The sequence below is a fragment of the Hemitrygon akajei genome, chromosome 13 (assembly GCF_048418815.1).
Source record: "Hemitrygon akajei chromosome 13, sHemAka1.3, whole genome shotgun sequence".
Lineage (NCBI taxonomy): Eukaryota > Metazoa > Chordata > Chondrichthyes > Myliobatiformes > Dasyatidae > Hemitrygon > Hemitrygon akajei.
In genome coordinates, this window is record NC_133136.1 from 54,177,961 (window position 1) to 54,202,009 (window position 24,049).

The 24,049-nt window shown below is 39.5% G+C and overlaps 1 protein-coding gene across 5 annotated transcripts in view; it reads right to left on the reverse strand.

The window, feature by feature from the left end:
- The window catches only part of cracd (capping protein inhibiting regulator of actin dynamics), a 242,402-nt gene that overhangs the window by 95,504 nt on the left and 122,849 nt on the right, over positions 1-24,049 (reverse strand). The window contains exon 1 of one of the 5 annotated variants that reach the window (XM_073064618.1): positions 17,820-17,919. The exons of the other annotated variants lie outside the window; for them this stretch is intronic. Coding sequence (XP_072920719.1) covers positions 17,820-17,829 — 10 coding nt within the window. The 5' untranslated portion in view covers positions 17,830-17,919. Of the gene's footprint in view, positions 1-17,819; positions 17,920-24,049 lie in introns of those variants that run through there. 5 annotated transcript variants of the gene reach the window in all.

The following is a 24,049-nucleotide window of genomic DNA, read 5'->3' on the forward strand; positions in this document are numbered from 1 at the left end:
AGAATCCAAAGAGATTTTGTAAATATATTAAGAGAAAAGGAGCAATTAGGGCTCCTCAAAGACCAAAATGAACTTCTATATGTGGAGCCACAGGAGATAGGTGAGATCCTTGATGACCATTTCTATTTTTACCATGAAAGAAAGATACCTTGGAACTTGGGAAAGTTATTTGGGATATCTTGAGGATAGTGCATATTGTGGTAAAAAAGCTACTGGACATCTTAAAACACATGAGTGGGACTGATCAGGTATGTCCAAAAACAATATGGGAAGCTATACAAAAAATTGCAAGAGGCCTGGCTAAGATAGTAAGTATTGTCACTAGTGACAGGTGAGGTTCTGCAATACTGGAGAGAGGCTAATATTCTGCCTTTATTTGTGAAGGGCTGTAAAGGAAAACATGGGAATTATAGACCAGTGAGCCTAATATTTGAGGAAGGTAAGATGAGGTAGGAAGGGACACTGAGGAATAAGATATACACTCATTTGGAAAGAAAGGGGATGATTAGGGATAGTCAGCATTGCTTTGTGCATGGGAAATCATGGCTTACAAATTAGATTTTTAAAGGCTGATGAGGGCAGAGTGTCTAAATGGACTTCATCGATTCTGTGGGGCAGGACTTCCACAATGAATGGGAAGGCACTGCAAAATGTTGGAGAACAGACAGACTTAAGAGTACAAGTACACAGCTCCTAGAAAGTGGAATCACAGGCTGGTGAAGGCAGATTTTGGCATGCTGGTCTTCATCAGTCAGGGCATTGAGTATAGAAGTTTGGTTGTTATGTTGCACTTGTGCAAGACATTTGTGAGGCCATACTTGAAGTATTGTGTTTAGTTTTTGTCAGCCTCCTGTGGGAAAGGTGCCATTATGCTGAAAAGAGTGTAGAAAAGATTTACCAGGATGCTGCCAAGACTCGAGGGACTGGATTATAGGGAGAGGTCGGGCAAGCCAGTACTTTATTCCAAGAAGCGTAGAAGACTGAGGGGTGATTTTATAGAGGTGTATTAAATCACGAGGGGCATAGATAGGGTTAAAGCACACAATTTGTTTTTCCGAAGTTGGGGAATCAAGAACTAAAGAGTAATTGTTTAAGGTAAGAGGGGAAAGATTTAATAGGAACCTGAGGGCAACTTTTTTCCTACACAGAGGATAGTACCTATGTAAAATGAGCTGCCAAAAGAAGTATTTGAGGTAAATATTGTAACATTTTAAAACCATTCTGTTGAATGCATGGATAGAAAGGGATGTGGGCCAAACATGGACAAACGGGACTAGCTTGGTCTGCTTGGACAAGTTCAGCTGAAGGGTCTGTTCCTGTACTCAAAGACTCAATTTGAGTTCCTGTACTCAAAGACTCAATTTGCCTACATATCCAGATAGAATTACCAGTTTCCAGAACTAGAACTCAGTGATAATTAAGAAGGTACCCAATGTTCAGTAAGGCAATTTCCAAAACAGTCAGAATAGTTTGCTAGTTTCTTACAAATATTACAATATCACATTCTCACTTTAGTCTAATTCCTCAAAGATTTCCAGTCTCCTATTAAGCTATCTCTCTAAAACACAATGTCATCCTGAGATCCAATTATATATTTGAACAAAATATGCATTTCTGGTACTTTTCCTATATACACTAACAAGAAAAATGCTGCACTCAAGAAGGTTAATTTTAGAAGCCTGCTTGAGAAATACATATACTAGTCTAACATTTAGTACTTACTTAAGGCATCACCCCTGCTGGGGAAGCAGCCACTGAAAGCTACTCATCAAAATCCTCAAGTCAGCCTTTCAAGTTGTCTCCAGGTGTAGCCCATCTTCTTAGTCTATTCTTCCTCTTGGTGGGATGAGGTCCTTGTAGCATCAAGGATTCTGTGACCAGCCACATAGAGAAGTGTACTGAGGTTGTTACCTTCACAAAACACATCAGGGTGAGGGTAAATCAGAAGCCATGGCTTACTGCTGAGGCCCGTGCCAGGCTGAGGGATTGTGATGCTGCTTTTAGATCGGGAGATGTAACAGCTCTCAAGGAAGCAAGAACAGTGCTTTCCCACTCCATCAGGAAGATGAAATGGGAGCATTCCCAGGGAATTTACAATCACTTCTGCAATACCAGAGACACAAGGCACATATGGCAGGGAATTCAGAGGATTACAGATTACAAGTCTACCCTGCGTCAGGATGCTTCACTCCCTGAGAGGCTGAATGTCTTCTACCATCTCCCTCTGCGAATACAAGGCTCCTCCATAGAAGGAGTTAAGTGCACCAAGTTCACATCATGGATGACCTCACCTGGTCCCTTAATATCACCTCCCTGAACAAGAAGGCACAGCAGCACCTTCACTTCCTAAGAAGACTGAGGCAAACAAGGATCCCACCCCAACCTTAACTGTTTTGTAGCAGCATCATTGAGAACATCCTGACAAGGTGCATCTCCATCTGGTATGGGAGCATTTGAGCATCGGACCTGAAGTCCCTACAATGGGCTGTGAAAACAGCTGAGAGGATCATAGGAGTCTTCCGACCATCCATCGGGGACATTTATCAGGAGCTCTGCACACACAGGGCCCTTATATTATTAAGGATCACACCCACCCATCCAGCAGCCTCTTTGACTTTCTACCATCAGGCAGGACCCTACAATGCATAAAAACAAGAATGGTCAGGATGAGAACGGTTTCTTCCCCCACGCCATTAAACTTCTGGAACTCCCAGCTGCATCATATTCGAAGTGTCACTGGTTAATCTGTTCTGTACTTTACAATACTTAATATTCATGCATTTTAGTTTGTTATTTATGTGTGATTCATCTGTAGATTTAATCCTTGCCTACTTAAGTTACCGTGTGTAATGTATGTTATGTGCATTATGTGCTTTACACCCTGGTTCAAAGATAAGTTGTCAGGATTCTATATACATGGATGTAGTTAAATGACAATAAACTTCACTTGTCACTTGGTGTTTCTGTAGCTCTGGGTTGCTAGTCCCTTGCCAGCCCTTCTCCTTTTGCAGCAAAGCTTGGGACCATGCATGGTAGGTTCTTCCACGTAGTGGAAATGGTTAAATTTACCGAAGAAACGTTGGAATAGATTTTAAATATTGGCTCACTAATGAGTAGATTACACTATTGAGAGAAAGCCTGGTCCAAGTTGAAAGCCAGGTCTCTTTACTGTGTGGATACCTCACTGGACACAAACTGCCCCACTGACACAATACTGTCTGTCCCAGAAGCTGAACTGGCCAGCAGCAAGGCAAGTCTGAGGAAAGCCACTTGCTGACCTGGAGTGTTCTGTTTAGCAATAATCCACATTTTTGACTGCCTAATATAGGGAAAGTTCCATAGAATCTCTTCAACATTTCGAGAATAATGCTTTAATGCTTCTGTCTTTACAGTAACATCAATGAAAATTTATCTAACCATGTTTTCTGACTTCTGAAATCTCTCAAAGTTAGAAGGCAAACATGTTAGAACCCTATCACATGTTCCTTTGAACATAAGCATAGCTTTCACTCTCTCACATACACACATGAATGAAATAGGAATTCCCAAAGCCTCCCATTTTCCAAAACAATGACAACACAAATGCATGCCTAGAAAATATGATTTTCCAGCTGATGGACCCTTGGTCTGTTGAGCTTCTGACCTCAAATGCTATAATCAAATGTAAAGGAAATGGAGAGTTTCTCTCTGCAGGAGCAGCAGTTATGAAATTTGTATTAAAATACAAAGTAGACTTATAACCAAAGTACATATATATCACTACCCTGAGGTGTATTTTCTTGCAGGCATTTAAAATATAATGGGATTTTTGAAATTTTCTAATGCCCTGCCCTAAACTGTCATTTGAGTAAGATAAACAACATCCACCAATGTGTGGAGTTCCCTGACTTCCCTCGAATGGCCCAGTTTGAGTTCTTACATTATTTCCCTTTGTGGGCTCTCTGAAGCTGGTTTCCAGCATCCATATCTTCTGCAGTCCAAAGTGGATAATCCTGAAGTGCCCCCCACTAAACTTCAACAGCCATTCTTCTGTCCACTCCTATAACCTATTAATGTTACTTTGCAATTTCCTTTTCTCAGTTTAGTAACATACTGTGAGTGTGGCATTTAATTTTGAGCTGTCGGTAAACCTGAATATTAAATGTGGATACACTAGTGTGTGCTTAGGAGCTGGAATGCCCCATCCACAGTGGGTTTAGAAAGGAGCACGCTGAATTGCTCTTGTGCAGATGAGTCAAATGGGCCAACTAGGCTCGCACTTTGCTGCATTCTTTTTCTAAATCTATGGCTCTCTGGTTTAGTTGACAAGAAACATTTGATTGCTAAGCTAATCCCAAGGAGCTCCTGGTGAGAAGGTAAAGGTATAAAATTAATATATCAGTTGTCTAATCTGCCAATGAATTTCAGAAGAAATGAATTTCTAAAGCGAAGTAGAATGTCCAGAACTGACTATGTAATGATTTAATGCTACTGACTTGGCAACAGAACAAGTCACATCACATTACAACTAAATTCACAAAATGCTCAGATAAGATACAGACCGCATATCAGAGCAGTAACTCTCTTTAGCAAATGCCTCTAAAAGTCCTGATTATGTTTTACTCTGCAGACTTATCTTCTCCTTACACATTATGACTTAATCTCCCTTCCAGCATATCTATTTTAGTTTCTCTATTGTTGGCTTCTCAAATTCTGAAGGAGTACAAAATAGTCAAGTACTTCAGAACCGTAACTATCTTGGAAATACAGTAGATGTATTGTAAATATTAGAGGCCAGGAATTATAATCAAGGAATTGTTGACATTTCAGATTGAAACCTTGCATCAGGACTTTTTTTTTACATTTCGCAGCTTTCTTGTTTGTACTCTTGGTATTAACATCAAGTTTAATGTCCATTGTTTGTGTCATGATGACATCTTGCTCTGAAATAAACACAGGACAGATTTCTTATGATGTACTCAGATCTTTAAGTTTGTGTCATCTTTCGAGACTGGCATGACACCTTTGCAAGAAGCAATCCAACTTTATGTCTTCTGACTCATCCCCAGACAATATTTCAAAACACTGAAATTAAATTGGCCATTACTGGAGTAAATTATATAGTCTATTGACCAATAACTTTACAATAGCCCTCAACCTTATTACATTGATGAGATTCAGCAAAGGGGATGCGTTCTAGCTAATTTTGACAAACCCATTCATTAATAACACCACAGATAAGCAGAAACAGCTGAGAGATCAGCTATGACTTTTTAAAGAGGACCTTTTAGAAATTACAGCTCCTTAGCAAAGGAGGTGTCAACACATCAACAGGAAGTCCAGCTCTGATAATGATGCAACAAAAGCAGAAGGAAAATCCTACACATTTATAACTTTAAATTAAAAGTGAGACAATTCCATTTAGCACCCATTGTATGACGATGTAAAGAACTGCAGCACTTTGTTAGCAGCTCAAATCATTTCTCACAGTATATTAAAAAATGCTGGAAAATTTCAGCATCCATGACAATAGACAGAGAACATTTTAGGTTAATGACCTTCCTGCCTTTGCTGTGTAACCACTACTGCATGTTATACAAAATATTTTCTGAAATTCTGCAGAGTATGCTTCTTTATTTTCTCCCCCTTCAGTGTTGAATCAACCAGGAAAAAGATTATATTGGATCTCGTTTCATTAAATTAGAAGGTTCCAATTAATGATCCTGTTGTCAAAAAGCCTTAGGGGATATGTGATATAAATGTGATAGAATTTTTCAGTGTGTTTGAAAGTGATGTACATCAATGCAAAATGAGGGTTTTAAATCTGCATATATAAACATACTAAATTATGGGAGAAATGGCAGTGATTGATTGGGAGAATATAGTGAAAGTTATTTAAAGAAATAATGCTCATTGGAACAAAAGGCAAAACCCAAAAGGTAAAGTGATTTATTGCTTGTTATCCAGAAAAATTAAGTACTTGATCAAAAAAAACAGCCTAATAAGGTTGCCAGAATTAAGAGTAGCCCTGAGGATTGGGAGCTCATTAACAGAGGGCCAAGAAATTAATAAAAGAAAGAGAGGCATAGAAAGGAAAACATTAGAGGGGGCAAATATGGACCCCTTATATACAGAATCAAAAGGACTTATAACAATGAAATCAAGGAAAACATATTAAACCTGCTGGATATACAATGCCTGAAAAGGAACTAAGCCCCCACAACTATTTCCACATTTAATTGCAACACACTCAAAATGCTGGAGGAACTCAGCAGGCCAGGCAGCATCTATGGGAAAGAGTAAATAGGCAACGTTTCTGGCTGAGACCCTTCATCAGTCAGTCCTGCCTGGCCTGCTGAGTTCCTTCAGCATTTTGTGCGCGTTGCTTGGATTTCTAGCATCTGTAGATTTTCTTGTGTTTGTGCTTCCACATTTTATTGTCCCACTTTCTAAGTGTAAAATATATTGAAGTAAGATTTTTGAACTAATCAATGAAACATTGTGTATCATGTCAAATCAAAAGAAACATTCCAAAACCTGCCAACAATTAATTAACAAGTAAAAATCAAACTGTGAGGCTGAACAAGTGTTCATCTCCTTCATAGTTACTATGCTAACTTTTCTTGGGTGCAATACTGTATATTACCTTACCAACTCACCCAGTTTGTTTCTGTGGAAAACTGGAGGATCACTTGTTTTCAGTGAATTCATAAGAATAAACATCCCCATTTTCTGTAACGTCTAGCATCTACCAGTCTACTATACTGGTAGATTTTCAACAGACCAATCCAAAATGAAGCCAAAGGTATATTCAAGACAAATCAGGGAAATGATAATAGAAAACCACAAATCTGGGGAAGGGTACAAGACCATCTCAAAGGCACTGAACATATCTCAGAGCTCAGTGGGCAGTCCATCGTGAAAAAGTGGAAAAAATATGAAACCACACTCACACTGCCTAGGGAAGGCTGCCCTCTAAACTTAGTCATTAGAGAAGAATAGCACTTGTAAGAGAGGCCACTGTGACACCAACAGTCACTCTCAGTGAGCTGCAGAAGTGAGCAGCTGCAACTGGAGATGAAGTTCATGGGTTCACAATCTCCAAGGCCTTGCACAAAAAGAGTATTTAAGGAAGTGTGGCAAAGAAGCAGCTCCAGCTAAAAAAAAAGCACATGTTTGCCCTTAAAGACTTTGTAAAGCATCACTTAGAAGATACTGTATAGATGTGGAAGAAGCTCTTGTGATCAGATGAGACTAAAGTCGAACTTTCTGGCCTCAACACGAAGTGGTGTGAATGGCATAAATCTGATACTGTGCATCCACCAGGTAACACCATCCCTGCTACAAATTACAGTGGAAGTAACATCATGGTATGGGGAAGCTTTTCAGCGGCAGGGACTGGAAATCTGGTCTGGATTGATGGGAATATGAATGCTGCTAAATACAGAGAGATCTTGGATAAAAACCTTCTAGCTTCTGCCTGAAAGCATAAACTGGGGAGGAAGTTTGTCTTCTAGCAGGACAACGACCCAAAGCACACTGCCAGAACAACCTTTGAGTGGCTTCAAATGAAGAAAATTGATGCCCAAGAGTGGCCCAGTCAGATTCCTGACCTTAATCCGATTGAACATCTCTAGCAAGATCTTAAGTCTTCCAGTTGAAGGAGGCACTGCTGAGGGCAGGTGACAACTTACTGGTGGCTAACGAAACAAGAAATACAACTAAATGCTTTATTAATAACACTTATTCTGTTAAAAAAAAATTATGATAAACAATCAGGGCAAACAATGAAGAGGCAAACGAAGGCAAAGCTGAGTCGAGGGTCGAAGCTTGCAGGTGAGAGGTGGCATCCGGGTGATGTTGAGGCATATTCAAGGCAAAGTCAAAGAGGTGGACAGGGAGATTCAGGGCCCATCCACCGAAACCAAGAGCAAAGTTTGATCGATCTATGTGCCAAACTGATTTGCACAGGTCGGGTATAGGGTAGCACGTTGCTGCGGGGTCCAGGCTCAGAGTGCATTGATGGGCAGGGCCCAGGGTCCTAGAGTCACTTCTGCTTGCTGCTTGGCAATTTTTACACCATTCTTCAGGCTCTGCGATGTTTACTGGAGTATGTGCTGAACCGAGGCTGAGGGTCTGTGTCTGTTCCAACTGCTCAGACTTCGTGTCTGAGGACACACTTTCATTCTAAATGCTACTTGCTTACTTTTATTGTTTGCATGATTTGTGTTTTTTTCTATCTCTCTGCACTTTAGGTCTTTTTTTGAGACTAGCAGTCTTTTTTTAAGGAGTTCTTCCGGGTTTCTTGTTTTGTGGCTGCAAATCTCAAGGTTGTATAATATATACATACTTTGATAATAAATGTGCTCTGAACTTTGAAGACTGCCATCCACTGCCACTCCCTAAATAACCTGGCAAAGCTAATCCAAAAAGACTACTGGCTGTAATAGCTGCGAGAACTGGTTCAAGTAAATACTGAACAAAGAGGAATGAATACTTTCGTACTGCTGACATTTCAGTTTTTGAATTTTTAGTTTTTCATGCTTCAGAATTTTCCCTGTTTTTGAGGTTCTACTGTGAAAAAAGGAGGAAGTAATACACAATTATGTGGACAAAAGGTTGAGGTCAATACTTTTACAAAGCACTATATTAAATACACAAGAGATTTTGAGGACCACACACAAAATGCTGGTGGAACGCAGCAGGTCAGACAGCATCTATAGGGAGAAGCACTGTCGACGGAATTTTCCCTCCCCCTCCTCTCTTCTTCCATTCCCAAATTTGGCCTCATCTCTTCTCATCCGCCTATCAGCTCCCCCTGGGTCCCCTCCTTCCCTTTCTCCTATGGTCCATTCTCCTCTCCTGTCAGTTTACTTCCTCTCCAGATCTTTACCTTTCCTACCACCTGGTTTCACCTGTCACCCTCCAGCTATCCTTGTTCCTCTCCCTCTACCTTTTCCTTCTGGAGTCTTTCCCTTTCCTTTCCAATCCTGCTGAAGGGTCTTGGCCCGAAACATCAACTGTTTATTCTCTCTTCCATAGATGCTGCCTGATCTCTGATTTCATCCAGCATTTTGTGTGCATTGCTTTGGATTTCCAACATCTGCAGAATTTCTTGTGTTTATAAACAGTCAATGTTTCAGGCTGAAACCTTTCCTCAGGACTGGAAAGGAAGGGGGAAGAAGCCATAATAAGAAGGTGGGGGTGAGGGGGAGGGGTACAAGCTGGCAGTCTCTACTTGACTCCCTTGTCCACTCATCCCTCCCTACGGATCTTCTTCTTGGCACTTATCCCTGCATATGGGACACATGCTGCTCCTGTCCCAAGACCTCCTCCTTCACCAACATTCAGGGCTCCAAAAAGTCCTTCCAGGTGAGGCAACACTTTACCTGCAAGTCTGTCGGGGTCAGCTACTGTATCTGGCACTTCCAGCACAGCCTCCTCTACACCAGTGAGACCCAATACAGACTGGGGAAACTGCTTCATCGAGCACCTTTGCTCCATCCACCATGAAAGGTGGGATTTCCTGGTGGCCAACCATTTCAATTCAACTTCCCTTTTCCATTTCAAGATAATGGTTACTGCCTCCTTTACTGTCACAATGAAGCCACTCTCAGATTGGAGCAGCAACACCTCATATTCCATCTGGAAGCCTCTAACCTGATGGCATGAACATCAATTTCTCCCTCTCCACTTTCTCTCTTTTTTCATTCCCTATTATGCTCCCCTCTTACCCTCTCCTCAGCTGCCCATCACCTCCCTCTGGTGCCCCTCCTGTTGTTGAGAAATGGTGGAATCTAAAATGAATAATATAATATTTGTAAAATAGTGGAAGACTGGCTGATGGTCATGTTGAAAGGAACCTAGTTGTGCTTGTACTCAAATCACTTAAAATGAACATGCAGAAACATTCTCTGATTAGTATGACAAAAGGTACGTAGGCTTTTATTATAAGAGGGTTTGATAATAGAGTGAGATTGCCTTATTGCAATTGTATCAACATTGGAGAGACCAAATCTAAAATGTACGGCTCCAAAGGAAGGACAAACTTACCATAGAGGAAGGCTTATTAGACTGGCTTCAGAGATGGGAAGTTTGCCATATGAGTATAGGTTAACCATATATAACCATATAACAATTACAGCACGAAAACAGGCCATCATGGCCCTTCTAGTCCGTGCTGAACGCTTACTCTCACCTAGTCCCAGTGGCCCGCACTCAGCCCATAACCTTCCATTCCTTTCCTGTCCATATACCGATCCAATTTTATTTTAAATGACAATACCGAACCTGCCTCTACCACTTCTACTGGAAGCTCGTTCCACACAGCTACCACTCTCTGAGTAAAGACATTCCCCCTCATGTTACCCTTAAACTTTTGCCCCCTAACTCTCAACTCATGTCCTATTGTTTGAATCTCCCCTACTCTTAATGGAAAAAGCCTATCCACGTCAACTCTATCTATCCCCCTCATAATTTTAAATACCTCTATCTAGTCCCCCCTCAACCTTCTATGCTCCAAAGAATAAAGACCTAACTTGTTCAACCTTTCCCTGTAACTTAGGTGCTAAATAGACTGGAAATCAACTTGAGTTTAAAAAATGAGAATAAATCTGATTGGAACTACAAAGTTTTTATAGGGCTTGCCGGTCTAGGCAGAGAGAAAGTCGAATCCATGATTAAGCAGTCCAGTATCAGAGGCATAGTTTGAAAATGAAACAGGACTGGAGGTGTGAAGAAATTTCATTCCCCTGATGTTAGTAAACATTTGGAACTTCACTGCTTTACTCAATCATAAAACTCATTCATCGCTTTGATTCCAAACGAGGTCAGTACATTTTAAGGGAATCAAGGGATATCAGCACAGTGTGATAGAGCGACACTGAAATAGATCGGCCACAATCTTGATCAATGATGGACTAGGCTTGAAAGCAGGTATCCTTTTCATACTCTTTCCTACCTTCTACTTTGGGTTTTAGAGAGACTTTGTTAATGTGCTAAAATATCCTGAACTTTAGGAAACTATATTCTTTATAAAATTCAGATTAAGTTCAATAACCATTGATGGGTTACCAACCAGATATTTTAAAATCAATGCTAACACGATTCATCCCACTTGTAGGCAAATCTCATTCACATGGCCATGCTCACTATAAAAAGCAGGGACTGTCTGATGCTTTACTCCTTCATCTGAATCATTGATTGCATGTCTCATTCCATTTACCCTGTCCTTTCCAAGACACATCTAGTTTACAACCTACCGGTATGTCACAAAATTACCTCTAATTCTCAGTAATTTTGCTTTGCTGATAAATTGACTAGACTTTGTGGGATTCTGCCCTTAGTTTCTCATATAAAAATTCATGAAGTCTTGTGGTAGTTATGCCTATTCCCTAGACCCAATGCTAGGTGATACATTTGAAGAGCCTGGACTAGGTTAATTCTCCATTCTAACATATATCTTAATCCTTCATAACTATTCTCCTCAGAGGATCATAGGTGCAAGGGGTTAAGGTAAATGACTGTGATTTTTGACTTTGTAACTGATTTAATCTATTTATAAACAGATTAACTTCACAAACACTTTTGAATCTTCCTGAATGTCAGAGACATTCGAATGTTTTTGACAGCTTAACTATCACTTAAGGCAGGGGGTGTTTTACTTAGCTACCCATCAAAGGTATTTTCAGCAGTTTCATGCTTAAGCTTATCCACCCCCTCATTTCCTGAGGTTAACACAGAAAAGGGAAATAAATTACATGTACACTTCAGAAATGGCATCATAGAATGGAACTGAAAAAGGTCTAGGGTCTTAGTTGAATCTACATGGAACACCTTCAATAAATGTAAAGCAGAATACAATAAAATCACAGGATATTAAATTATAATTAACTAAAGAAGTGAATATCTATAGAGCTGGTGTTAAATCACCCTCCTCCTCCCATCGGTTTTAATATTTTATCAATTCTTGGTGGCAAATAATATTTACACAAATGAGTCAATACAAAGAAAAGTCACAAAACTTGCCTGCAGTATCAGAGTTAAATTAAAAGGCAGGAAAGAAATTGCTGTGATCAGTCTGAGAAGGAGGGGGATAAGGGTGATCTTCCAGAAATGCATGAGACTGTTAAGATCTTGGAAAAAATAGTGCAGAAGTTGAACATGGGAGAATAGGTTTAACCATTTGAAGACAGATATTGGGAGATCTTTGTTAGATAACGTTTAACCAACAGATGAAAGAAATACCCATATAGAATAATAGAAGCAAAACAATTGGATACTTCGGATATGATGGCAGAATATAGTATTAATGGTAAGACTCTTGGAGGATCAGAAGGATCTTGGGCAGCTGCTCAAGTTGACTCTGTGGTTAAGAAGGCGTACAGTGTATTGGCCTTCATTAATCATGGAACTGAATTTAGGAGCAGAGAGGTAATGTTGCAGCTATATAGGACCCTGGTCAGACCCCACTTGGAGAACTGTGCTCAGTTCTGATCACCTTACTACAGGAAGGATGTGGAAGCCATAGAAAGGATGCAGAGGAGATTTAAAAGGATTTTGCCTGGATTGGGGAGCATGGAGCGAAGGAGGGTGAGAGGTGACCTAATAGAGGTGTATAAGATGATGAGAGGCATTGATCTTGTAGATGGTCAGAGGCTTTTTGCCAGGGCTGAAATGGTTGCCATAAGAGGACACAGGTTTAAGCTGCAGGGGAGTAGGTACAGAGGAGATGTCAGGGGTAAGTTTTTTACTCAGAAGGTGGTGAGTGCGTGGATACGACAGGGTCTTTTAAGAGACTTTTGGATAGGTACATGGAGCTTAGAAAAACAGAGGGCAATGGGTAAGCCTAGTAATTTCTAAAATAGGGACATGTTCGGCACAGCTTTGTGGGCCAAAGGGCCTGTATTGTGCTGTAGGTTTTCTATGTTTCTATGAAAGTTGTGGTGGGATCAGTTTGGTTAAATGATTAAATTGGTTATGTTTCTTTCATTGTTAAAGATCCAAAGTACTAATTTTATAATTGTACTGTCCATTCATCACTCATAACAGAATTTTCTCTATCTGCAGCTAGCTTGATTTTCATTATACAAATCCTTTGTGTGCTCATAAATTGTTCCCCTTTAGACTATTTGTCATTCTTCCTTATTGTTGCCTATTAGCCTTTCTCATTGCTTTATTTCCTTGATTCCATTTTGTACTTTTAGTAAGTTGTATCAAATGCCATTTTAGACAAAAACTCCCTCCCCACACCCCTTCACCCCACACCCCTTCACCCCGCAAGTTTCAGTCCTTCAATTAAACTACTATGTTGACAAAAGTTCCATCAAATTGTTCGAGAGCACACATATCTTATTAATATCACATATCTCACATATCACATATCTATGTGAGGTGTTCTTGATATACCTACAACTTTTTAGATAGACATTCATATTTTTAACCCAGTGAGAAGTTAGAATATGAAAACTGCTACTAAAGAGAGTATTTGAGATAAAGTGTATACATTTATTAAGGATGGCTGGAGAAATATAAGGGAGAAAAATAGAAAGAAATGCTAATGTGGTTAGGTGTAGTAGGCCAGGAAGAAGCTAAAGTGGATGAATGTGCTATTTCCATGTTGAAAATTCTGTGCAATATATATATTTCATGATCTGCTTGTCTGTTGCCAAAATTAGGCTGATAGGTCTTTAGTTGGTTTGTTTAATCACTTCTCACTTCTTGAGCCTTCTCCAGTTTCATTCGTTTTTCTATGAAAGTACAAATAAATCTTGGAACCAACCTCACTGTGGGAGTACCTTCACCAGAAGGTTTGCTGTGATTCAAGAAGACAGCTTCCCACCATTTTGCTGACAGAAGTAAATGCAGTTCTTACCAGTGACACCCACGTGCCAGAACATTAATAAAAATATTGGTGGTTCTGGTCAAATATCCATAATTTTTAGCCACTGTTTGCATCCAATAAAACTGTTGAGAAATATTTTAAAATTAATATTAGCAACTAGATGATGTTTCAACAAATCTAATTTACAAGCCAGTCCAATTATGATCTTTCAATGAAATACAGATATACATATAGATTCTTGATTAGTCAGGGCATGATGAGATACGGGGAGAAGGCAGCAGAGTGGAGCTGAGAGGGAAATAGCGGAGCAGACTCAATGGGCCAAAAGGCCTAAATCTGCTCACATATCTGAAAGTCTTATGGTCTTATACATGGCTTTAAGCATGAAACTTAGTTCATTTGACAAATTAAAAAACAATTTAACTATAAAATAACACATTTAAGAGTCTTCATCGCCTGATATTGTAATGTAACTGCTAATTATATGTGTTTTGTACGATTACGTAGCTGAAACAGAATTTGTATTCTACCACATTTTTAATTGCAATCCTGAAAAGGTTAAAGATTCATAGCCAATAATTTCCTCAGATCTGCACTCACTGCACTGAACAGGCAGAATTGGAGGAACTCCAAAGAAAGTCACAGTCAATACAGCGACGACTTTAGTAAACAAACATTTTATATTTCTGTTTAATATTGGTTTCATTTTAAAAGATTTTGAAATTAATATTCACAAGGTTTGATGCTAAAATTATGACCTAGAACTTTTCCTTCAGGTGTTAATAATAAATTACGCCCAAAGAAGACATTCAATTAGAAACTAAAGATAAGATCAGACTATAATCACCAATATGTTTGCTGGGACTTCAAATGGAAACAGGAACAACAATTCTCAAGCCAACAGCCAATAATTCCTGATTAAAGCAGTTTCTTTACTAGCAGGAAAAATCATCAAGCATTTTTTGAAATATTATATACAAGTAACTTAAAAATATAGTGATTCCATAATAATATGGAGTCCTAAGATAGATTTTTTAGATCTATACATTTTGCAGGTGATATCTATACTCAGTGACCACCTAATTTGGTACGCCAGCTTGTTAATGCAAATATCTAATCAGCCAATCATGCAGCAGTGGCTCAATGTATAAAAACATGCAGACACGGTCAAGTACAGTCCTTGTTCAAATCACATATCAGAATGGGTTAGAAATGTGATTTAAATGACTTTGACCATGGATTGATCGTTAGTGTCAGATGGGGTGGGTTTGAGTATCTCAGAAACTGCTGATCTCTGAAGATTTTCAAGCACGACAGTTTCCAGAGAATGGTGCAAAAAAAAAAAATCCAGTGAGCAGCAGTTTTATGGGTGAAATTGCCTTGTTAATGAGAGAGAATGGTTCAAGCAGACAGGAAGGTGACAGTAACTCAAAAAAACACTTATTACAACAGTGGTGCGCAGAAGACATACTCTAAACACACAACACACCAGACCTCGAAATGGATGGGCTACAGCAGCAGAACCATATATATACACTCAAATGGCCACTTTATTAGGTACCTCCTGTAGATTTGCTCAATAACTAGTTCATTTCAAAGTCAGAGGGTGCTGCACACAGAAACACACCATCTGACCTGTCAAAACATCTTGAGCTTTTTTTCCCATCTTTAAATATCCCATTTACCCTTCTATCTCTTGCCTATTTAAATTTCTATCTAAATGGCTCATAAAGGTACTATTTGTATCAGATTCTATTATCTCCTCAGGCAGCGAGTTCTAGACGTCAACCAAGCTCTGTTAAAAAAAATACCCTAAGAGTTCTTTAAATCTCCTGCCTCTCACCTTAAAACTGTGCACTCTTCTTTTTGATACCTCTAGCTATGAGACAGCTTACTCAATCTATCCCTCTTATTCCGGCACATTCAAATTGCCATACTAGACCATGACTAGTCGCATCATCGTCTGATATGGAAATTCAAATGCTCAGGAATATAAGAAGCAGTGAGAGGAATGTACAAATACATCAGAAATACACCACTCCCAACAACTGGTCATATTTACAGGAGACACTGATTCAAGAAGGCAACATCTATCATCAAATATCCCCACTATCAAGGCCATATTATATTTTCACAGCTACCATCAAGCAGGAGGTACAGAAGCCTGAAGTCCCACTGCACAGATTCAAGAAAAGCTAATTTCCTTAAACCACTCAGTTCTTGAATAAACTGACAAAACTCTGATCACTGTAGTTTAGAAGCACAATGAACACTTTACACTAAAATTGATTCTGATTTTTGTGATTGTAATTCTGTTTTCTTTTAAGTATTGTGTACGATTTATGTTTTTCTTGTGAATAATCCTCATATGATTCTATTGCCTGTGTTACTGTGGCAAGTAAGATTTCTCTTCCATCTGTGTTTACGTGTACTTGTGCATATGCTCGACTTTGAGCATGACTCATAATATTCTATACTTTTATTAGGACTCCTTCAATCCCAAAGGAATAAGCTCATCCTATCCAATCTCTCCCCATAACTGAAGTCCTCTGATCCAGGCACCATCCTATGAATCTCTACACTCCCTCCAGTGTAATCACAGCCTTCCTATGGTATGGTGATGAGAATTGCATAAAATACTTCAAAATGCAGTGTTTTGTTATGTTAATTTTGTATCCCAGCTCTTCTATCCCTATTATACCTTCTGTGATTTTTTTACACCAAGTTTTCTCTCATCTTTTTAATCATGTACTCAATAGAAAGAAAGTGGCTTGCACCAAAACATTCCAAATCCTTTTTAAGAAGACAGAACATGTTGTTTTGTTCTGAGATATGCTTCTGCTGTGTATATCTTTGTGAATCCAAACCACCTCCTGAAACAAGCTACTCAGAGTTGCAGCTGGCAGAGCAAACCAAGGACTTAGAGATGTAACTCGTTAAAACAGTAATGTCATTCAGTGAAGTACAAGAATTAATGATTATGTCTGCAGTGATACCAGAAACAAATGTATGTTTGACAAAAGGGACACCATTAAGAGCAAAAGGCACCCAGCTATACAAAGCAGCATATCAGGTGGTGCATGGTTTACTATTTCCATCTAGGTTTACCTCAGAGTAATAGGTCATTCCAGCTTAAAAATAAGTAAGCTCCTCAAACAAGCTCTATTTTACCGATGAGTATTACATCATGACACACAGGTCAAGACAAAGTGTCTGTGTGTGTTATTGGAGTAGGTGGGGGTATGTGGTATGTTCTTCAACATATAATTAGTTTCGATTTCAAAATGGGGCCTTGCTTCATAGTAACCTTTAAAATGTAACTGCTTTATGATGTATTTTGCTAGAAGCAAGTCTAAATAAATTAATTAATTGCAGTAAAGTAAATGCAATGCATTTTTTTCTGCAGGCTGACTTATATTGGCTAGCCTCGCACAAATGCACTTCTTGAAAATCATTAGCAATTAACAGACTTGCAATGAATTATTAATAACTGCAGATCTACGAGGAAGATCAGTAACCATCATAGAGCCCTATGAAACAACATGCTGCAAAAATACTGATTATATTTATTATTAAGCTAAGTTATTATGTTCTCAATGCTTAATTTCAATTTTGAAAAGATGTGGCGATAATAAATTGTCCATAAACAACCATTAATTAAAACATCAATAATAAATTAATTGTTGCACAGAAAACAAGACATTCTTACTCTACTGAAACCACCTTGTTTGCTGGTTCCCCCTCTCTCAATATTTTCTTTGATCTTTCATTGCCAATACAAAAAAAGCACAAACTGGATTACGACTGTACACATATTAATTAACTTAACTTTACACCTGAAGACTATTGTAAATTTAGCTGCCTTTAACAAAAATCAAATGAGTAATAATTTTTCACTAATACATTCTGCTTTGTATTTATCACAATGTAATATCACAACCCATTCCATTCTATTCATTAGATTATTAAAGATAAGTTAACTACCTTCAAATCTTACCTGTCTGCATTTTTAAAAATTCAGTTACATAGTTCCACGTTTAAATGCTGTAAATGATAACACTGAGATATTCAGAGTGTCAGGTAACTAAGTGACTTTGCTCACATTGAAATTGTTGTTAGAAGCATAAGAATCAAGTCTCTTCACCAGCTGCCTCATGTGTACGAATGCAGATACCCTTACACCCGAACCGAACAAGTAATCATCATCGTCATTGCAAAACAGACAGCTGATTGTCAATCTCCCTAAGTAAGAAACTTGTCCAGTTTCTAAAAGGCTTCAATATCTCTGGCACTTGCTGATTTAAAACCACTGCTCCTGGATGTTCCGGCCAACACTCCCTTCTTAACTTCACAAAGTTGAACAAGAACTCAACAACGACAAAAACCTCACAATCCACCGAGGCAATTTAAATGGCTCACCAGTTATTCCAAGAGATTTCTGACTGTTCCAGTCACTCTATAAATGTTTGGTGCTTTCCAGAGTTTTGTTTTGTTGCTGAAGTCTACACGAGTGTTCCAATGGTAATGAAGATCTTGTGTTCTGCACAAACCAAATGCAAGCCCATCCAGAATCATCTTAAACTACACCCAGGGCATTCTGCAGGTACTATATGTTCATTCAGAAATGTCATACAACCAGAACTGATTCTACTACCTCAATATCCAGCAAGGAATGGGCAACTTACAGTACAACATGCCACTTAATGGTGGCCAATATTCGGATAGAAGTCACAGTACCTTCTCTCTATAGCACGGTGCAATCTTCACCAATGATAAGACAAAGGCTGTTATGATACGCACTCAACTGTGCCAGCTTCTGAGGTTTAGAATATGGACAGCTGGTGCAGCCCCTTTAAGGATTCAGGACCATCCTGCTAATTGGCAACCATGTTCTGATGCCAGGATTTCAATATTTAGGGAGCCCCTGAATACTGGTTCAGTGCTCAATTATCAGCTCTACTTGGATTATCATCTAGTTCAGTATTCTGTTCTCGTTTCAGTCTCACATTGTGTCTCGATTCCAGCCTCAGATACTCCAACACTTGGGTCTGTCCATCCTCACCTAGGTCTCTCATCACAAAGGATCCAACACACGGGGACAAGTAGATAGAATGATTTAGCAATGATACTATATAAAACAAGGGAGAGCTGGCATGATAGTTTTGATGCTAGTCCAATCTAGAGAACACCTACTATTCTTGGCAAACCAGCTCTCAAGGTTTGCTGGGCCATCATCAGGAGAGGACAGCTCTTGCCAACAGCTGCTGCAAATAGTAAGAGATGTATGAAAAGAAGAAGTGAGGGAGCGAAGAAACCTAAAATAAATCTTCATTTTGTTATCAATCATCCACTGCACTACCAATAAAAACAACCTCATTTTCCCTGCTTACTGCAGTTACACACTCTTAACTTTCTCCAGCTGCCGACCCGCACAGCAACTAGTCACGGCAGCAAAATAAAAATAAACACAATAAAATTGTTAATTAAATTCTAAGTGTCATTATATACAGATAACATATGATCATCCCTGTGCAGTGCCATCGTGTCTATTGTCCATGTACCTTTGTGCTCTGGTTGTAAAACAGCAGTAGGAGACAAAGGTGGTCTTGAAAGTTGATCACAAGCAGATGTCATTTTAAAAGGCTTGAATTTAGACTAGATTTAGGTGGCAGCTTGTTGACGTAAATGCCATGGTGGACTGGTAATGCCGAGATCACTTTAGTAGAGACTGCTCCGTGGAGCCAGTGCCACTCACAGGAGAACTGAATCAGCAAACTGAATACACCACTAGTGTACAGATCACTACACCGTTATGATGATCACCAGCTTCCCTTCAGCTGTGGCTCACCACCACCCTCTCAAGGCCAAGGAGGGACCCTGGCCACGCTGCCCTTAAAGCAAAAAAAGAACGGAGATATCTCAGTCCTAGCGACTGTTATCTGAGCTGTGTGGCCAGTGGCTATTGTTTCACCATAGCACTCCGATACTGAATAGCTGCAATGGAAATTTACTCCTAACTGGCTATCTTATAGTTAGGTTCACAAGTGTGCTAATGAAATTGACCACTCCTTCCAAGTGAGAACAATTGAACCATAAGCTCTGTCTGAAGGCCTATGCAGTCGACATTTTGGACCGAGACCCTTCATCAGGATTGGAAAAAAAGATGAAAAGTTAGAGCAAGAGGGTGCGGGAGGGGAGGAAGAAGTATATAGTGGTAGCTGATAGATGAAATCGGGACGGGGGAGGGGTGAAGTAAAGAGCTGGGAAGTTGATTGGTGAAAGAGATAAAGGGCAGGAGAAGGGGAATCTGTTAGGAGAGGGTAGAAGACCATGGAAGAAAGGAAAGGGGGAGAAGCTCTAGAGGGCAGGTAAAGAGCTGAGGTGAGAGAGGGAAACAGTAATGAAAATGGTGAAAGTGGGTGGGGGCATTACCAGAAGTTCGAGAAATCAATCTTCATGCCATCAGGTTGGAGGTTACCAAGGTGTAATATAAGGTGTTGCTCCTCCAACCTAAGTGTGGCCTTAAAGGAGGCCATGGACTGACATGTCAGAATAGGAATGGGAAGTAGAATTGAAATGGATGGATACTGGGAGTGCCTGCTTCTTCTGGCGGATACAGTGTAGGTGTTCGATGAAACTGTCTCCCAATCTATGTCAGGTCTCACTGATATACAGGGGGCCACACAGGGAGCACTGGAAACACTAGATGACCCCAACAGACCCACAGGTGAAGTGTTGCCTCACCTGGAAGGACTGTTTGAGGCCTTGAATGGTAGTGAGGGAGCAGGTGTAGGGGCAGGTATGACACTTATTCTGCTTACAAAGATAAGTACCTGGAGGGAGATCAGTGGTGAGGGATGAATGAACAAGGGAGTTGTGTAGGGAGCGATCCCTGTGGAAAGCAGAACGTGAAGGTGGGAGAGGGAAGGAAAGATGTGCATGGTAGTGGGATCCCATTAGAGATGGTAGAAGTTACAGCGAATTATGTGCTGGACACAGAGGCTACTGGGGCGATATGTGAGGACAAGAGGATCCCTACCCCTGGTGGGTTGGTGGGAGGATGTGGCGAAGGCAGATGTGCACGAAATGAAAAAAATATGTGGGTAAGGGCAGCGTTGATGGTGGAGGAAGGGAAGCCCCTTTCTTTGAAGAAGGAGGACATCTCATTAGTTCTGGAATGAAAACCCTCATCCTGAGCACAGATGTGGTGAACATGGAGGAACTAGGAGAAGGGGATTGCATTTCTACAAGTGACAGGGTGGGAAGAGGAATAGTTCAGGTTTAAACTCTATTTATTCTATCTTTTCAATTAACTTATATAATTAAATTCATCGGAATCTGCCAGCTTTATGGGTGATGGAAGAGAAGAAAGTAATGTAGAACAAATTGTACTAAATTTGAATTTTAATTTCAAGGGTCTTAAAGTAGGAAAAGCCTCTTTTTCAAACACAGAGCCTGATTGACAATGCTGACATACATTGTGCCCACAAATGCAACTGATTTCAGTTTGTGTAAAGCCAATGACAGGAGAGGCATTGTTCAAAAATCGCTGCAAACCATTCGTGCTGGTTTCCACTTTGGATGATTTCATCTCCCAATCTGGTTTTCAGTGGAAAGGCACAGATCTGTAACAATATTCTTTTGTCAACCACATTCATATATTTACAGCAGCAAATTCATTTGCTTCTGCTATTTTAAGTGCACTTAACGAGGAGATATATTAGCTCAAGGTTAACAATTAATTTCATTCATTTATCCTTTTTACCAATGTTGAAGCAATGATCTGAGACCAAATGCTTACTTTATTTTGGTAAAATTATATTGCCTATTTCATATCTTTAACTCTCAGACAGAATCTACAATTTTACCTATTGTGGTGATTACCATTGTAGCTATCAATGGTCAATAGCAAGTCAGTGAAGATACTTTAATTCATAATCAAAGAATTTTTAGAGTAATTTTTGCACAGTACTGCTTCTCCAAAACAACAAATTTAATGTGATATAAGTCAGTGATTATAAATCTGAGTAGACTACAAATTGTCCTGACGAATATGTCCTGACGAAGGGTCTCGGCCCGAAACGTCGACAGTTCTTCTCCCTATAGATGCTGCCTGGCCTGCTGCGTTCCACCAGCATTTTGTGTGTGAGACTACAAATTGTAATGGGGTATATTGACTCCAAAATCTCAGAATGATATAATTTCCATAAAAATGTTGTGCTTGTGTTATTATTGTGAAATGCAGCGTATGTCTCTTAATTTTGTCTTTGAATAAATTATCCAAGAGCATCACAGGAAGACTAAGGAATTATTTCACAGATGACTGATGAGCAGTATGGATACTGTACATTGCTTCAAAAAGGAGCTAATTCTCCCAATGGAAATGCAAGAAATCATGACTATCAGGCACGGGGAAATGGAGAACACAGCACAAGTAGAAGTGCAACTAAACATTGAATGTGATGATCTCCAAAAATATATATAATTAATTAAACATCCAAACCCATTATCTGTTTGACGTATTCACTGATATTTTCATTCTTCACTACCAATTAAAGTGTGAATAGTATTATTTCCATGCATACAGAACTGAATTTAGAAAAGTACATAGTGTAGTGCAATGATCATCACAAAATGACATAAATAAGATAAACTAAGGCACTCATCTGGAAACCTAATATTCCCAGTATATCCTAATATATCAAGTTCACTTAAAAAGATGCAAGTGCATGAAGAAAATCCAGATAGGTATAAGGCTGTAATGAGAATGGTCACACGGAAAAGAAGCTGCAGTTGAGGAGTGAAGAAAGATCAGGGCCAATTGATGGGGAGAAGATCAAGTTAAGGTTTGCTACTCTGGGAGTGCAATTGCCTTTGTAAATAAAGGTGTAATCAGTGATAGGGAAGTCAAGTTGGTAGTGAGAAGGATCACTTCTGCCATTTTGTGGTCAAGTGGTGTTTTGGGTGGAGGTTGTGATTGATGAGTGGAGAAAGAGAGAATATGGTGGGAGAGCAGATGAGTGTGAGGGTGCAAATGTGGACAGGGAAGGGCATAATAGCATGATGGCATATAACCATTGTCAATGAGGGGTTGCCTTTGTAATCTGAGGTGGGAGCATGTTTGATAGTCCATAAGACATAGGAGTAGAATTAGGCCATATTGCCCATCGAATTTACTCCATTTGGGAAAGGGGTGATCATTTGTCAAAATAAATGACTATTGATCAAAAGGGGCTAATAGTACATTGTCAGGGAGAGTGCTGAGTTTTGAATGGGTAAGGACTGAGTTATAGGAGGTTAATGAGCTTGGGTAGAAAGGCACTTGATAGACACCTTAAGGAGAGCCTGCAAGTATCAACATCTATTGGATTACCAGAACTAGCCTTTGCCAGAGATTAGAGCTGCCAGCTTCTGCATTAATGGCCCAAAGATGTCTGAAAATCACAGAAGCAATGACTTGAAAGTCATTGGACATTACCACAGATTATATAGTTTTCAGAGCACACAACATAGTGCTTTGTGATCTGATTTTTAGGCCTTAGAATTACAAGGTAAAGAACTAAACCACTCAGCTTGTCACTTTTGTAGCCCTTGAAATTAATATTAAATTCATCTTACCCTACAACTTCAGCAATTTTCAACCTAATCTTGGGATAACTCTGATAAAACCTGATTAAAAACTCATATTTCCAAAATAAAGACAAAGTATTGGAAATACACTGCAGGTCAAGCAGCATCTGTACAGGGAGAAATAGAAATAATCAGAATCAGATTTATTATCACTGACATGAATGTTCGGCTTATAGTTTTGCAGCAGTAGGATAGTACAAAGGCAAAAGGTTACCATAAATTACAAAATATATAGTGCAGAAATATAGGAATACTGATGTAGTGTTCATGAGTTCATGCACTACTCATGAGGGGAAGAAGCAGTTCCTAAATTGCTGACTGTAGGTCTTCAGTCTCCCTTACACTTCATTTTATTCTCATTTACACCTGTTTATTGAAGAATAACAATAACCCATCTTCAGTGGTGCTGGTGCTACAAAGGGGTGTGTGCTTAGCCCACTGCTCCACTCTCTCTACACACAACTGTGTGCTAGGCACAGCTCAAAGAGCATCTATACATTTGCTGATGATACAACCATTGTCAGTAGAATTTCAGATGGTGACAAAAGGGCGTCCAGGAGTGAGATATACCGATTAGTTGAGTATTGTTGCAGCAAC